Source organism: Nyctereutes procyonoides, unplaced genomic scaffold (genome assembly GCF_905146905.1).
Source record: "Nyctereutes procyonoides isolate TBG_1078 unplaced genomic scaffold, NYPRO_anot_genome, whole genome shotgun sequence".
In the NCBI taxonomy this organism is placed as follows: domain Eukaryota; kingdom Metazoa; phylum Chordata; class Mammalia; order Carnivora; family Canidae; genus Nyctereutes; species Nyctereutes procyonoides.
Genome location: NW_026575041.1, coordinates 6307143 through 6323906, shown reverse-complemented (window position 1 = coordinate 6323906; position 16764 = coordinate 6307143). Strand labels below are relative to the sequence as shown.

General features: G+C 42.9%; 1 protein-coding gene across 3 annotated transcripts in view; it reads left to right on the top strand.

Moving 5' to 3' along the window:
- The window catches only part of INTS4 (integrator complex subunit 4), a 111966-nt gene extending 99218 nt beyond the window's left edge, over nt 1-12748 (top strand). For all 3 annotated transcript variants that reach the window (XM_055320452.1, XM_055320451.1, XM_055320454.1), the window contains 5 exons: nt 1454-1513; nt 3688-3847; nt 4052-4195; nt 8326-8446; nt 12389-12748. In XM_055320452.1, coding sequence (XP_055176427.1) covers nt 1454-1513; nt 3688-3847; nt 4052-4195; nt 8326-8446; nt 12389-12567 — 664 coding nt within the window. In that variant the 3' untranslated portion in view covers nt 12568-12748. The remainder of the gene's footprint in view (nt 1-1453; nt 1514-3687; nt 3848-4051; nt 4196-8325; nt 8447-12388) is intronic.
- Nucleotides 12749-16764: the final 4016 nt, after the last annotated feature.

The window sequence follows — 16764 nt, the reverse complement described above, 5'->3', positions numbered from 1 at the left end:
TTTCCTGGAGATCTTCAGTAGGTGAACCTCACTATCAAATTTCAGCTCCATTTCTGGTAGTTTATCAGAGTTAAGAAAGTTTCAAGTGCTACCTGTTTTTTAGGAAAAGAATTCAAATGTGTGTTGCTTGTAGAGTAAGTTTCCATTTGTCATTTCTCGTTTACTTGTTCATTCAGCAGATATTTATTGAATAACTGCTTGTGTCAGGAAATATATATCAGGATGATTAATACAAAATCCCTATTCTCATGGAGCTTACATTTCAGAAGAAAGACTAAACTAGGTTATTAAGAGCCTTAACATCAGTAGGGTGCCTAGGTGGCTCAGTTGGTTAAGCAACTGACTCTTGGTTTTGGCTCAGGTCATGATCTCATGGGTCATGGGATTGAGCCCAACGCAGGGCTCTGCACTCAGTGGGAAGTCTGCGTCAGGATTCTCTCCCTTTGCCCTTCCCTGCCACCCCCACCTCCACTGCCGCTTCCCTGCTCTTGTGCACTCTCTTTCAAATAAATAAATATTAAATCTTCAAAAAAACCACTCATTTTTTCCCCATGTTTTTATATAAGGAAAGAGTGTTTTTCTTCACTGGCACTTTATTCCTGTAATGAATAATACATTAATGAAAATAAATGAAAAGTTTTATTCAGAAATTACAGGAAATAAAGAGTCAAGGTAGTAAAGAAAGAACATAGTCTGTCTTTGGGCAGAATAGTAACAAAACCTTTTCCCCTTCTGCATGAGAATCTGACCTTTGGTTAACTTTTTAGTCTGTTCCTTAGAAACCTGGTAGCATTAGCTATATTACTAGGTAACGCTGCCATAGTAGAAATGATCACTGAGAAAATTGCATGTAGAACAGAAGGAACCATCAATGAACTGTAATTACTTGGTACAGATACCATAGCTTTGGCCTCCATTGAGTGCAGTGATTCTTCTAACTGGAAGGTATGCCTATGGATTTGTTTCAAGAGATGTTAGCACCTATGAAGCATGAGACCTCTAACCCAGGATGGTCTCCAAGCTCACCAGATGTAGAGGTTATCTCCTTGCACCTCAGCTGTCCATCCACGGCAAGATCAGAGCTCCCAGAAAGCTCTGTGGACTGCTAACTGGACACCTTTGAGGACTTCCGCAAAGGAGGAGCATGATGCTGCATTGCCCACAAGCTGTGCTTCTGTCCCGTATCCTTACGTCAGTCTGATGTCAGGCGTGGCCTGTGACAGTCCTTGATTTTGAGCCTGTCACTGCAGTGTTTGAATCGGGTCTGGGTACTGGCAGATATTTCACCCCCAGGTCCACTAGGAGTCTGCTCTTTTCTCTTAGAGATAATTTTGATAATGTACTACTCTCATTCTCCTTTCAGGTAGACTCAGGTTTCTGGGAATTTAGTCCTCAATTAGAAGACTACATAAACAAAGTATGTGTATTATTTGTTTCTCTTTTCTTTCTACAGAGTTGACCCCTTATTTGGGATGTGTGAAAAATTTTTACAGGAAGTGGACTTTTTTCAGAGGTAAGTATTTCATTACCTTCTAGCTTATTAAACCTTGGTTATGTAGAGAATAGCACGTACAGGGCAACAAGAGCAATCAAAGCCAGAAGCCTTGGTTTAACCCATTCAGCCAACCTGTTATCTGTGGCAGTGTGCCCTAATTGTGTATTTTCTTTAGTGGCATATAAACTTCTTTAAACCGACCTAAATGTACAACAATGGTATAGTGAAAACATCAGAAATCATTTGGATTCAGCATTCAGCTGAGCCACAAAAAGCGGCAAGTATTACATGGTGAAACATAAGCTTTTTTGTTGAAAAATCTCAACTTGCATGTTCTTTTCACCACTGTTCTTAAATTTCCATATTTTTCTATAATCTATAAGAAATTGTTCCATAATTCTATAACTTTTATTCTGTAGTACAGCTCTGTTTTCTCAGAATTCTCTATAGAGTAAATTGGTTAAAGAAGTTGCACTAGATGAGTGGAAGGCTTGGCAAAAAAATGGTAGTTGAGTTAGTGACCGACCATATATGGTGTGTACTGGCAATATAATACTAAGAGGAAGGCACTTATAGGATTTTATAGTCTAGGGATCCCTGGGTGGCGCAGCGGTTTGGCGCCCGCCTTTGGCTCAGGGCGCGATCCTGGAGACCCCGGATCGAATCCCACATCGGGCTCCCGGTGCATGGAGCCTGCGTCTCCCTCTGCCTGTGTCTCTGCCTCTCTCTCTCTCATTCTGTGTGACTATCATAAATAAAAAAAAAAAAGGATTTTATAGTCTAACATTTATTAAGTGTAATATTCATTCTTCCATTCCTTATCTTTGCCCCGCCGAACTTTACCAGACCTGAAGTTTACATGACTGAGCTTGTCAGTCTTCATCTGGGTGCTACAGCTTCCTGTAGGGCTGAGTTGCAACACCATGCTTCACCAATAGGTGCTGCTCTCTAGCAAATGAGACATTCAGCTTGGCCCTTTAAGATCCTGGCTTCAGATCTCAACTGTGTTCATGTTTTACTTTTGGTTGTAGGTTCTTTAAGGTGGAGAGTCTGTTGTTGCACAGTTGGGTTGAGGAGACTTGGGAAGGTGATAGCTGTGGTATGCCAGAGTTCCTCATCTGTCGTTTAGAGTTGGACATTCTTTTTTCATTCAGTCCCTGAGTCTTTGCACTGATAATCACCTCCTCAGTGAAATGTTTTTTGACTGTCTCCTTCGACAAGGCAGAAGTACTGTGGAACCAGAGCTGGGAATGAGTTACTTAAATGTTTAAAGCCTCATTGCAACACCATTTTCTCTGAATCTCAGTGTTCCCATCAACAAATACAAGCCTCAATGGGATGCCTGGGTGGCTCAGCAGTTGAGAGTCTGCTTTTGGCTCAGGGTGGGATTCTGGTCCCAAGATTGAGTCCCGTATCCAGCTCCCTGCGAGGAGCCTGCTTCTCCCTCTGTTTATGTCTCTGCCTCTCTCTCTCTCTCTCTCTCTCTCTCTCTCTCTCTCTGTCTCTCATGAATAAATAAATAAAAATCTTTTTTTTTTTCTTAAGAAAATCTTAAAAAAAAAGCCTCATTATGATAGGCATTTTCTTCTCTTTTGCTCACTATTACGTTCCTGGTGCCTGTGATGGTACTTGGCACTTGCTAAGTCTTAAAGGCATATTTGTTAAATCAATTAATGAATCTATAATATGAAAATAATAATTTCACCAATGCGCAGGCTTTCTGGGAGGATTAAATAAGATCATATAAAACATAGGGGCTCCTGGGTGGCTCAGTCGATGAAGTGTCTGCCTTCAGCTTGAGTCATGGTCCCAGGGTCCGGAAATTAAGGCCCTTATCGGGCTCCCTGCTCTGCAGGGAGTCTGTTTCTCCCTCTCCCTGCCCCTTCCCTCGTTTGTGTGCGGTGCTCGTTTGCACTCTTTTGTTCTGTCTGTCTGTCAAATAAATAAAATCTTTAAAAACTAGCTAAATAAAAATAAAACACAGAGTATGTCTGGCACATATGGGTATTCAATAAACAAGGCTATTGGGATAATCGTATCACCAGACTTAGTTATCTAGGTGCCTGGCTCTCTCAGTCAGAAGCCAAGGCCTTCTTCAGTTCATCACGTCTTCTACATCAGTGTTTGGCATATATATGGGGTTCAGCCTGTATAAATGAATGCCTAGTCATTTGCTTCTGTTTGTTCTCCAGGTGTTTTATTGCTGATTTGCCCCACCTACAGGACAGCTTTGTGGACAAACTTCTTGACCTTATGCCCCGACTCATGACATCCAAACCTGTGGAAGTGGTCAAAATTCTACAGACCATGCTGAGGCAGAGTACCTTCTTGCACCTCCCCCTTCCAGAGCAGGTCAGGCCACATCTGTTCAGTCAGTCAAAAGTGTTCACCTTGGTAATCTTCTTTAACCAATTGAGCATCTGGTCTGGGGCCTTTCTTCTGATTGGCTCACACATGTCCGCCTGCTGATAAGGAGACAGAAGGGTGCACGGATTATGTTTTGTTGCCCGGGGATGACCTGGCTTTAGAATCATTGTGTATTCTTCTTGCTTACAGATCCACAAAGCTTCAGCCACCATCATTGAGCCAGCAGGCGAGTCAGACAACCCTTTGCGGTTTACATCTGGATTGGTTGTGGCCCTGGATGTCGATGCGACCCTGGAACATGTGCAGGACCCTCAGAGCACTGTGAAGATCCAGGTCTGTCAGGTTTTGGTTCCCCTGGAGCTTCCACACTGACTGTTGAAGGATTTAACTTCAGCAGCCCTGTAATTTCTACCTGAGGACAGAAAATGTGGAAGAAGAGATGAGTCTTTTGAGAAAGAATCTGGGTGTGAATCCCATCTCTTTTGCTGATTGTGGTTTGGAGCAAGTTACTTTAAACTCTGTACCTCACATTCTACAACTAACAAATAGGAACAATTGACATTGAAAGGAGATGAAGTATATAAAACCCCTGATACTCAGTAAGGTTTTACTACATGACAGGGGCCTTTCTAGTTTTGTAATGTGAGGTTAAGACTTGGTATTTTCAGGGCTACAAGCAAACTATAATAAGTCCTTTTCAGGCTGTGGGTGGGTCAGCTTGGTGAGCAAAATTTAAGGGTTGAAGAAAGCAATCACTAGGGAGTATTTTTTCCTAAGTTAGGTATATTAGAGACACATGCCACATGCAGTGGAGACACTAATCAATTTGGACCAGCCTGTAGTTAAGCCCCACCAAGAGTACTGCCAGCTCACTCATCCACCCACTCATCCATCCATCCACGTAGCAGTACTTAGTCTGTTGCACTTGATAAGTGCTAGGGTTGCAAAGGTGTCAGAATTCCTGCCCTCGGGATTTGCATTTTCAGTGAAAGATGAATGGACATGCACTTATAAAACGGAAGTTTACTCATCATTCAGATGTGCACAGGATAAGGATCCTGTGGCCTCTTTCCAAATACCTGATTGCTCTCATACTATATAGGCCTAACTTTGGGAACCCATCTGGAACACTGCCTTCTGAAATAAGACACAGCTGTTTAAATGGAGCTGACTTACTCTAAAGAGTAAGAGACTGACTGGTGCAGTGAAATAATGGAGCATTGTACTGACTCAGCTTCCAGAGTGTGAAACTACTTGGGAAGTTTCAAAGACAGGAATGAAAGGAGGGAGTACAATATGCTACCCTAAATATGCCTCCGGCTAAGGATTATTTTGGGATAATTATTTTTGAGAGGCTGAAGACTGGGGAATCTCTGAAAACAGAGAAATTGCCCCTTTGTGAGGTAAATTTACATTTATAAGGAAGATCACCATTTGTAAAGGTGTCTTGCTCTGTACTAGGAAGAGAAGGATGACTAAATCTCTAGAAACTCTTAACAGTGGGGCAGACACCAGTTTAAATGTGCATAACAGGGATGCCTTGCTGGCTCAGTTGGTAGCAAATGCAACTCTTGATCTTGGGGGTTGTGAGTATGAGCCCCAGATTGGGTGTAGAGATTACCCTTAAAAAATTTTTTTTAATATAATAGTCTTACCCTTGCTTACTATGCTTGTTCATTGAGCCAAAACTGGCTCCCTCCCTCCACAATGCTTTTCTTTTGTCTTTAGTGGCAGATGGTATTTAAGGTGATGGCTTGAGCCATTTCAGGGAGTTAATCAGTTTTCCCCGGTATTTCCCATGTATACAGTGTATACATGTTATTAAACTTGTGTTTGTTTTTTTTCCTATTTATCTGTCTTTAATTATAAGAGTGATCTTAGCTAAGAATCTAGAAGGGTAGAGAGAAAATTAATTTTCCTCCCGTACAGGTGTATTTCCATTTTTTGGCTACCATAGAAAAAATTCTGTAATATGCTTAAAATACACATACATGCAATGGAGAGAATTTAATTTAGAGAGTGTGGTTGGAGGCTGAGGAAAAGAAAGGCTTTATGGAGACATGGATGCATGGAGAGGTCTAAGAGGATGATGAGTAAGAGCCAAGGATAGGAGCTAGGGGAGGTATTTTAGGCAGAAGGACTGCCAATAAAAGTAGGGATGCAAGCACAGATAGTAAGTACAATCTGAGGACAGAATAGCCAGGAACAGGAAGGGAAGGCTTTCTGGAAGAGGTAAGAATGAGTCAGGATCTGAAGGTTTGCCTATGGTGACAGTAGAGGGAAAGAAAACCTCTGACTTCCCAGCAGGAATTCCTTTTTTTGTAAAAAGGAATTCTTTATTATAAACCAGAAGACCTACAAAAGGGATCCCTGGGTGGCGCAGCGGTTTGGTGCCTGCCTTTGGCCTAGGGCGCGATCCTGGAGACCTGGGATCGAGTCCCACGTCGGGCTCCTGGTGCATGGAGCCTGCTTCTCCCTCTGCCTATGTCTCTGCCTCTCTCTCTCTCTGTGTGACTATCATAAATAAAAAAAAAAAAAAAAAAAAAAAAAAAAGACCCACAAAGAACTAATTCTGAGTTGGCTGTGAAGTTCTACTATAGTTTTCTTTTTTATACGTTAATGGTTCTCTACCCTACCTGCATTTTAGAATACTCATGAGGAAAGCATTAAAAAGTAATGATGCACGGGCCTCAGCTTACACCAATTAAGTTGGAATTCTGAGAGTAGGGCCCATATGTATCAGTACTTTTTTTTTTTTTTTTTGAGAACTCTTATGTGATTCTAATGTGCAGCTAGCGGGGAGAACTACTGGTTCACATTTATCCCTGAGAAAAAGCTCAGGGACCAACTGAGCATAAATGAAATTGCAGGCAGATTATTTAAGGGTCATCTGTTAGATTCTACTGAAAAATCTCCAAGGCGCTTCAGTGCATGGCTAAACTGTTCTGATGCCCCTACAGGTGGGGAGGTAGGGAGGTGGGAAACTCACTGCCCCTTGTGGGACAGCTTTAATGGTAGGAAAGTGCTGTCCAGTCCAGCACTTCTTCTGTTCTGGGCAAATGAAAGGTGATTATTGTAGCCGGGATGCAGGAGTTCAAGAGCATCTGGCCCCGAGGGTCCCAAATAGACCAGATTTGACCACTTGCCACTGACAAAATCCAAAGACAGAAAGGAGCTGTGGTGAGCAAGATAAGAATTCCTTTTAGTGAGGCCAACCCTGGGAAGACAGTAGACTAGTGTCTCCAAGATGGTTTCCAAAGTTCTGAAAATACTTCCAGGTTTATATGAGGAAAACATGGGACAAAAGTCGGTGGGTACTTGCAAGCGGGCAGTGAAATCAAGTCACTCATTGTCTTGGAGTCAACTACAAGGGATCTTGCCAGCTCAGGACATTGTTACTGCTTGAGGGGATAGTTTTGGTACCATCAGGAGATGTTTTGCCTTCTGGGTCTTTTGCCTGAGTTAAGAGATAAACTGGAAAGAAAAATGTAATCATTTAGGAAGTTTGAGATCAACATGGACGCAATAGAAGTTCTCTCTCATTATGGGACAGGTGGGCTGAGACAGGCCTCTCCATAGTTTCAAAGTTGAAAGGCCTGTGTAGTTCCCTACTTTGTCCTTAGTGGTATATTTCTCTTGTCAAGGCCATGTGGTTCTCGGATAAGCTGCATTTGTTGGTTTAGTTCATTTGTATACTGTATAGTGCAAGAGGCTGTCTGCACAAATAGCAGTGAGGCTTCCCTAGGATGGTGAGGAAAGTACTTTGGCAGTGGGTGAGATATGAGAACTGCCAGCTGTTCAAACAAACAAACAAACAAACAAACAAGTCCAAATTGGAGTCATTTTTCCCTATGACAGGAAACCAAGACTTAATTACAGTTTCAACCTATTCCAGGAATGTGTCCTTCCCATTTTGTACAGCTCCTTGGTGCGTTTACTTGCTAGACACTTATTAAAGCCAATTAGATCTTCAAATTTACTTGGTTGGAATTTTGTTTTTTTAACAGAGTAGACCCCTCATTGACAGAGCAGTAGAAAGAGCTTCTTAGCTGCTTATAATCTAATGGAAAGAATGAAGGCCCAAAATTATTCTTAATACTGGGTGGTGGGTGCTAGTCCATGATGTATGATGGAGAGCCAAGAAGAGAGAAAGTCATCCTGATGGGGTGCTAAGAAGGCTCTTCACATGAGGATTAGTGTTTTTATCTATTCTTATACTTAATAAAGGGACTTTATTCCTATCACTTCTTCAGCAAAAATTTAGGAAACCTTGATCAAATGTTACTTTGTTTGGGGCAGGGAATGCAGAGATGTCAACAGTGTTGGTCCCCACTCCAGGAACAGGGTTTAATGAAGGCTAGTGTCTTCTTTTCCTTCTGTTTTGAGGTTCAGAACAGACAGCGCAGCTTTATTGAAAACTCATGTCTCTTCTTTCCCTTTTTCTCATTTCTCTCACTTCTTAGGTCTTATATCCAGATGGCCAGGCTCAGATGATTCATCCTAAGCCGGCAGACTTCCGGAATCCTGGCCCAGGGCGCCACCGACTTATCACTCAGGTGTACCTCTCCCATACTGCCTGGACAGGTAAGGGGTCAGCGGACCAGAGTCGACAGGAAAAGGTGTTCTTGGGTATCACACTTACCTGTAGGCATTTGGTTTTTTTGCACTTTGAAAAATAAAGTTCAGTCAGGCCTGCTGACCACTGTACTTGATTTCTTAAGAAGTTTAAAAGCCCAAACTGGCTGCATTTAGACTCATTTGCTGCATTGCTTTGATTGCTAAAGGCAAGATTTTGTTGTGAGATATACAGGAGATTATAATAGAATGGAATCTCATGGAAAGAGCCCTCGGCTGGATGCCAGCCACACTATCTTCTTGTCCTAACTCTGCCATTGACTTGCTCCATAGCCTTGGACAAGCCACTTTCCTTTCTGAAACTGTTTGTTTCCTCACCTTCAAAATGAAGATGATAGCTCTCAACCTAGGAGTTAGTTCTAAGGCTTGCTTTGTCTGGAAATGAAGCAGTTTTATATTTCTTACTCCAAATTAAAATTGTTCTGAACAATTGTATATTGTATATGAACCATTCAGTTCATTCCCCCCAAACAAGTAATATGACAACTATTACTGCCCTGCCCTCCCACATGGGCTGATTTAATGATAATTTAATAATTTGTGAAAAGAGAGGGAGGTTACATAAGTATTTCTAAAAATTCTTAACAATAAAATGGGAGGATACAGTGTGTCAGACATTGCATTTCAAGCATGTAAGGCTTTAGAAACTTGAGAAAGAGACTTAGTCTACAGAACCTAAAATGTGGGGGAGAATTAGCCTCACTGGTATTTCCTAAATCATTGAAGATGACCCAGAAGCATGATTGTTACTAGAGACTGTTTCATGCCACCAAATTTGGCTTATTTTAGAAATAGGTGGATGCCTTCTGGAATTTTCTTTCACTGAATTTTTAAATACATGAGTAACGAATGCCATTATTAATGGTTTCCGTCTAACAAGGTGTTAGGTGGGTATAAATGACATAGTTAAGTTTTCACAAGAGGCAGCCCCTTTGGGGGTCTAGTCAGTGACCCTGGGCCTGGCACAATTGAGGGAGCATCCAGCAATGCTTTTACCCAGGATTTTCCTCCATGAGCATCCTTCATTTCATATCCTTGCTGCCTGGGATGTTCTCCACTATCACAGGAAGGTAGAATTTCTTGTTCTAATCTGCTCTGATAAAGGGATCCTAGACATGGACATGAAATACTTTCAGAAAGATATGCTGTGGGACAGCATTGTTGTGGAAGGCCCAAGCCTCTAGAGGCAGATCACAGCATATTAGATCTCAGAAGAGCCTCAAAGGTCTTGAAAGGGTCTCTCGTTTTGCCCTGGTCATACAGCAGCTCATTGCCTGAGGAAGGGCTACTGCCTAGGCTATGAGCCTGAAGAATTCTGATTCATTCAAGATCACTTCCTCTGAGAGATTGCTACTACAAATCTTTCTTAATCTCAGCATAGCACTTTTTAGTATCAGAAGTTTTCTCATTTAACTATTTACTGACTTTCCCATGAGAGTGAAGTCTCCACAAGAGCAGGGAACTTGGTTATCAGCTTTACCTCTGTATCTCTAGGGCCTTGTTTCATGTGTCTTAGAGCCCGAAATATAGGAAGTGCTCAACACATAATGACAGTTAACTACAGGATTTTAAATGTGCAATTAAAATTCATTTAATCTGGGGATCCCTGGGTGGCTTAGCGGTTTAGCGCTGCCTTCAGCCCCAGGGTGTGATCCTGGAGTTCCAGGATTGAGTCCCACATCGGGCAACCTGCAGGGAGCCTGCTTTTCCCTCTGCCTGTGTCTCTGCCCCCCCACCTCTGTGTGTGTCTCTCATGAATAAATAAAATCTTAAAAAAAGAATTTGTTTAATCCTTAGACCAAATTGGTGGTAGGAATTAGTGTTCTGTTTTTCATTTTACAGATGCATAAATGAAGGCCCACATAGCTGATCATGCGTGGTGCTAAGGCTGGCACTCTGATTTCCTGACTCCCAAATCCTTTATGTTCATGATACCACACCCTTTTTACCTGGGACACTGAAGTGAAACGTGTTCTCATTCCAGATGTACCTCTGCCTTCTTCTCCTAATCCAGGAGATGGGGCCTGGTGCTGGGGGTCGTTCTTCCTTGCAGTCCTTCAGCAGCTCCTTACCAGGCGCCTCTCCCCTGGGAGGCAGGATGCTGCCGTGTCAGAAGCTTTGAGTCCCATCGACCAGGTTCCAGATTCTGTTTCTCTTGCTGTGTCATCGTGAGAAAGTGATTTTACTTCTGTCTCATTTTCTTTGTCTGTAAGGTGGAAGCAAGAATATATATCTCATAAGAGAGCTATTCTTACAGGCATGATGAATAGGTCACATGATTTGTCCCACATAATCTTTTGTGTTTTCTCCTGCTGTCTCTTCTTGTTTGCTCTCTCCCGTCCTTTCCTCTGATGGCAGTGTTTGGACCTGCCATTCTTAACACATGCAGGTGAGGGAGGGCATAGGAACAGATGGGGTTGAGTCCTCTGACCTCACCAGGATTTGGCTGAAAGTGCTGTGAGAGCTGGGGCTGGGTTGTGGTTGGGGGTTGGCAAGAGTCATCTGGGACAAAAGAGGGGAGCGTAGTGGAGAGTTGATACTGGAGCTGATGCCAGAGAACAGCACTGGTTTCATTACAGATCTACTTGGTCAGCTGTCAGGCCCCATATTACGTGGTTGTGTTCTTGCCACGTGGCTGGTAAATGGTGACACCAAGGCTGCTCTCTGGGGCCAGTTAGGTTAGTTAGGTTCCTCTGGCTGCCTGGGAGCCTTTCCCTTCCTCGGAGGCAGCAATTCAGTCTCTGCGTTCCTCCCTAGAGAGAGTACTGGAAGTGACTATGAAGAGGTCTGTGGAGGCATTGAGGGATCCTGGGACCTCTGTCCTTGTTCATTTCGATCCATCCAGCTCTCATTCTTGTCCTCAGTACTTCTTAGCATTGGGCTAATCTTTAACACTTGCATATTTTTCTCCAGTCACATGAAATTAAAGAGGATATCCCAAGCTTACTCTGTTCCTGGTCCTTTGCACTTGCCCTTGGGCTTTTCTGAAATTCTCTCCCCCTCCTTTGTAGAAGCCACATGGTTAAGAGATTAATTGCTTCTGTTTATGAAGTGGGTTTAAATTCTGTCACCAGTGTGAATTTGTGCACTTAGAACCTCTCAGAGCCTTGGGACTTTTGGGGGGTTGTGACAGTCTCATGGTGAGGCAGGGTAAGAAATCTTGGGGTTCTGTGCTTGCCATGGAGCAGATACTCTATTCCAAAGCCTTCTTGGGTTCCCTCCTCACTCTTCTTCCAGATTTGATTAGAGTGCTGTGCTCCATTTGTTACTGTGTTTGTCTCCAACAAATGGTCAGCAACTTGAGAGAGGGCTCCTTTGCTAACTAGGGCCTGCCCATGTGCATGAAAGAATGAAAGATAGTGACATGACTTTAGGTCCCTGAAATGTGTTCCTGTTCACTAGTAGGAACTTTTTGTCAGAACTGTTTCCTAAAAAAAAAAAAAAAAAAGAACTGTTTCCTAATCAAGGCTGCTTCTCCACTAAGATGGAGTGCGCAGCCCTGATGCCTGAGCTCAGCCACACAGGAAGAGCATGGTTATCTGGGCATGAGAAACAGCCATATGCAGGCCCATGTGGCCCACTCTCGAGGCCAGAAGGCCTCTGTAGCAGACGTGTTAGCTCTTGTCTGATCAGCCATGGATCTGAGCTGCAGGGAGCCCACACGAGACCTGAGGAGGAGGTGGCAGAGAAGCAGCACATCTGCTGGCTCAGGCTTGGCCTTACAGTGTTCAGGCTGGGACAGTGTCTTTGTTTGGTGAGGGGGAAGGGAGGAAGACAGATGAAGAAATGTTTAAAAACCCTTCTGCTTCCATCTTTAATGTTGCTTTTATTTGCCATTTCATCCCAATTCCTAGCGGTTGCTAGAGGATATCTTTTGTCTTTTTTTTCCAGAACCATGCCAGGTGGAAGTGAGGCTGCTACTGGCCTACAACTCCAATTCCCGCATTCCAAAATCCCCCTGGATTGAAGGTGGCGAAGTGTCACCCCAGGTGGAAACCAGCATCGAGGGCACCATCCCCTTCAGCAAGTCTGTGAAAGTTTACATAATGCCCAAACCCGCAAGGCGCTGAGTCACAAGCATTGTGTAGAGCTGACGCTGAGAAGGACCTTCTTAGGTAGCACAGTGAGCCTGAAGCCTAGAGCACTTCACCTGGAGCCGGCATATGGGCATGAGCACCATCACCCTTATAGTCTCATCTGGTATCAAATACAAAATAAATTATTTTGCATTAAAAAAACAAAAACCTTCAAGTCTACACCTCTTCCTTCCCTGACTCCCCCCACCACCTCAATAAAGTTGAGAAAACAACTAGCTGTTCTAGTTCCTGGTCCTTAAAAAAATTATGTGGCTATAGGTTCAACATTTATATCATATGGTTACATTCCTCAGGTGGGAAACAAAGATCCAGTTTTCTAGCCACCTCTAAAGAATGGCTTATTGGAGCATAATCTTGTTTCTTAAATCAATAGTTTGTTTGCCAGGGCCCACTCCTTTCATAGCTGTACTTTTTCACCACTGACAGTTTCTGAGTGGCCTTAGACATCGCTGTCTTGCTGAGAAGCTCTTTCCCTAATTCCAGCAGTAGCTGCATCAAGGACTGGATGAATAGCTGGAGAATGAATCATTTTCATCCCTGAGGGAGATTCTTGATCTTGCCTGTCATTACCTTTAGAACGAAAATAATACACAAAGGCCATATTTTAGGAGAAACAAGGATTATGGAAAAGAGAGATCCAGTGTAAGAAATAAAAGCATTTCCCACTACATCTTCGATGACTTCAATGTTGGAGCTGCATGTGAGTTAAAGGTATAGTTGGGGTGTAAAAATGGTAAATGCTCAAGAGACGTTAACTCTCTGAGGAATCATGCTACTTTACCTGCCATTTAATCCTTGCTACAGCCAACTGAGTCTTCCAGAGACTTCAGAGTGAGAAGTCTGGGAGGAATCCTGTACATTAAGTAGTACAGCCTGTTTTCATTCAAATCCAAGATGGTTCCTGAGGCCTGTGCTCTACTACCTCTAGGAAAAGTATCTGGAAAAAGCCTTCAGAGCTTCGGTTCTCTATGCCTGGACATCCTCAACTATAAAAGAGAATAAAGAATACCTTAAGTGTTCCTGAATGGGTTTAATCTAATAATGTTTGGTAGAATCTGAATCTAGCCAGTCTCGATCATGTGTGGTACTTGGGAAGCTTATAAAAATAATAGCAAGAGTACAGAATTACTTAGGTGGCACTGGAATTTGAAGTCAAGCATGTTTGGCTTTTGGTTTAATGTACTTGACTTGTGCCCAGCAGTGATATAAGCCTTTTCCATGAAGTAACTCATTTAATCCTCACAGCTACCCTATGAAGTAGGTACTATTGTCATTGTTTCATAAGCAGGGTAGTTAGAGTTGAGAGAATGAAGTAATTTGGCCTTACTTATACAACTAGTAAATGACAGAGCTGGGATTTGAACCCAGGCAGTCTGGCTCCAGAAGGCCATCCCTGCTAGAATGGGATAAAGGAAGAAAGATCTTCAGGGAGCTAGCTTGCTTTTCTAGTGTGCTTGCTTGTTTTGTGTATCTCAGGAATGTGACATCAGTTGACTCTCATATGTCAAAAGATAACCCTGACAAAAGTGCGTGCCCTGGTGATAAAATGAATCTGGGATCTAGGCTGAAAACATTGCGACCCATGGCTGTCCACTGAGCCCCTCATGTTCTAGCCATAGAAAGCCTTCTAGGTGAAAGCTATGATGTATCCTTTTCAGATCCAGTACCCTGCTATCAAAATTCTTCTCAGTTATTCCCCATTTTACTGGTGGGGAAACAGGTTTTGAGGTAATGTTTTTCTCCTAAGGGGAAAAGTCAGGACTTTATTCTAGGTTTCAACGTCCCAAATATAGTATTTTTTTCCACCACAGGTGGGGATACACTAAGGGGCAGATTTTGGCTTTAATATCAAGTTTTTAAAAGCTATGTAAGAGGGATGTCTGGGTGGCTCAATGGTTGAGCGTCTGCCTTTAGCTCAGGGCATGATCCCGGGGTCCTGGGATCGAGACCCACATCAGGCTCTTTGCAGGGAGACTACTTCTCCCTCTGCCTGTGTCTCTACCTCTCTCATGAATAAATAAAATCTTTAAAAAAAAAATCTATGTAAGAATTGAGTGGGCTGCATTAGGAGATAAATTTTCCACATTGGATGTGTTCAAGCAGAAGTTGAACAAGCTCTTGACACATTTCTTGCAAAGAAATTCAAGTATTGTATGAGAGATTGGGCTCAACCTTCTAAATTCCTTTGACCCTGAATTGTCGGATTCAATGAAATATGAGACTGAATTCATGGTAAAGCCAAGGCTGGAACCCAGGCCTCCTGATTCTTAGTCCAACATGGTTTCCATAACAGATCTATTGTTCTTTGTAAGCGGTCTCCCGTGCACCCAGCAGTCAAAGCCAGAAACCTGTGTGTCACACTGGACTCCTTTTGCACCTGTCACATAAACATAGCTGTCAGGTCCTTTAGATTCTGCTTCCTTAGATGTTTCTTGATTCCAGTCCTCTTATACTCAGTTTCTATCCTAGCGCAGGCCATCATCATCTCTCCTGAAATGTGACATTAGCTTCCTAAAGATATTGCCTCAAACCTTGCTACCTTCAGTCCATTCTTCACACAGCCAGCAGAGTGATCTTTGTAAAACCCAGACCTGCTAACAATGCCATTCCCCTGCTTACATCCCTTTGAAGTAGCCTACTGCTGATCCCAGGAAAGTTTAAAGGCCTATTCTTGAAGGCTCTTCCTGCCTGGGTCATCTCCAGCCTCATCCTGCCTGTGCCACACATGCTGTGTAATTCTCTGGTAACAGAATTCCTGTAGTTGTACCCAACGCTCACCATGCTGTCTTGTCTCAGACCTTTGGACCTACTGAGCCTGGACTATGTTCCTCAGATTGTCTCCTATGGCTCCTCCTCATTCTCCAGGACTGAGCCTCATTCTGGAATGTATCTTGTGTCTCCTGTGGGCTTGGTGCATTGCTTCTGTGTTCCAACAGCCTCCTGTATGTTCTTAAAGCATATTTATTTAGGTATTTTTTGCAGGTTCACAAATGGAAGCCTCTAAAAAGGTAGGTGGGAAAAAGGGAGTCAAGCAGCCTGGAGGAAAAGTAATAGAGACTTTCATTCTTTTCAATCAGAGAACATATCCTCTGTCAGAATGTAGTTGCTATTCAGCTCTGCTCAGTGGTTTCTAAATATGGGCCTGGTGGTAAGAGATCCAGTTCTTCCAGAAGAGCCAGAAATCTGCATTTTCATGTAAAAAAAAACCCTAATTAAAAAATAAATGATAAATGTTAAAATTACTCTGAGACAAAACAGGTCTCTAGGTAGATTGGTGCCAGTTTGCCAAGTCATTACCATCACTGTATGTTCTCGTCCATTTCTTTCAACTACTCTGGAGTACCTGCGCGGTAAGAACATCCGTGTCGTATCCTCAGCACAGTTACGGGCATATACCAGTCAGGGAGAGAGTGAAGGAGTCCCAGAACCCAGAGCAAACTTAGCAGTACCATGGCATGCCTGCAGAAGCCAGCCCTGGGATTCAAGTTTCTGAAAGGACTTTATATTTGGCTTTGACATGACTGACTTCTACAAACAGAATTACAGGGCACACAGGAAGCACTTGCAGAATTCTTGTCTTAGGAGCCACTCGAGCTAAAAGAGATGAAGTGTGGGCAGAATGAAGGCCGTGCTACCTACAAATCAAATCAAAGGGCTTAGTGATTAAGACCTGGGACTAAGTGTAGTGTCACGTGGAAAAGTAGCTTCTCTTCAGGCACATTTCTAGCACATTTCTAGCAATGACCATGTAGAACAGATTCAGAAATAGGAGTGATTAGCCAGTTCAATACAAAGTTTAATGAACTCACTGCCAAATACCTCTAAGTATGTACTAAGCCCTCTCTAATGTGGAGACAACTTATGCAGGAACACTGATTATACCCACACCTAGTTCAGCACCCACTGGAGATCATCTCACGTTACGTTTCACTCAAAAAAATTCAGTTGCATCAATAGAGAAACAATCTGAATTTTATTAAACACCCTCCTAAGCTACACAGGTGCTTGGCTTGATCTGAGATTGATCCTGTATCTGTCAAATGGCTGGTTGCAGAAAGGTCACTGAACAGGACTTTCCCAGACCTCCAAGCTGGGTGTCCGGTATGTGAGGATCTTACTCCCGTGGGCTTTTTTTTCTTCTTAAATTCTACTCCCAATGTGGAGCTTGAA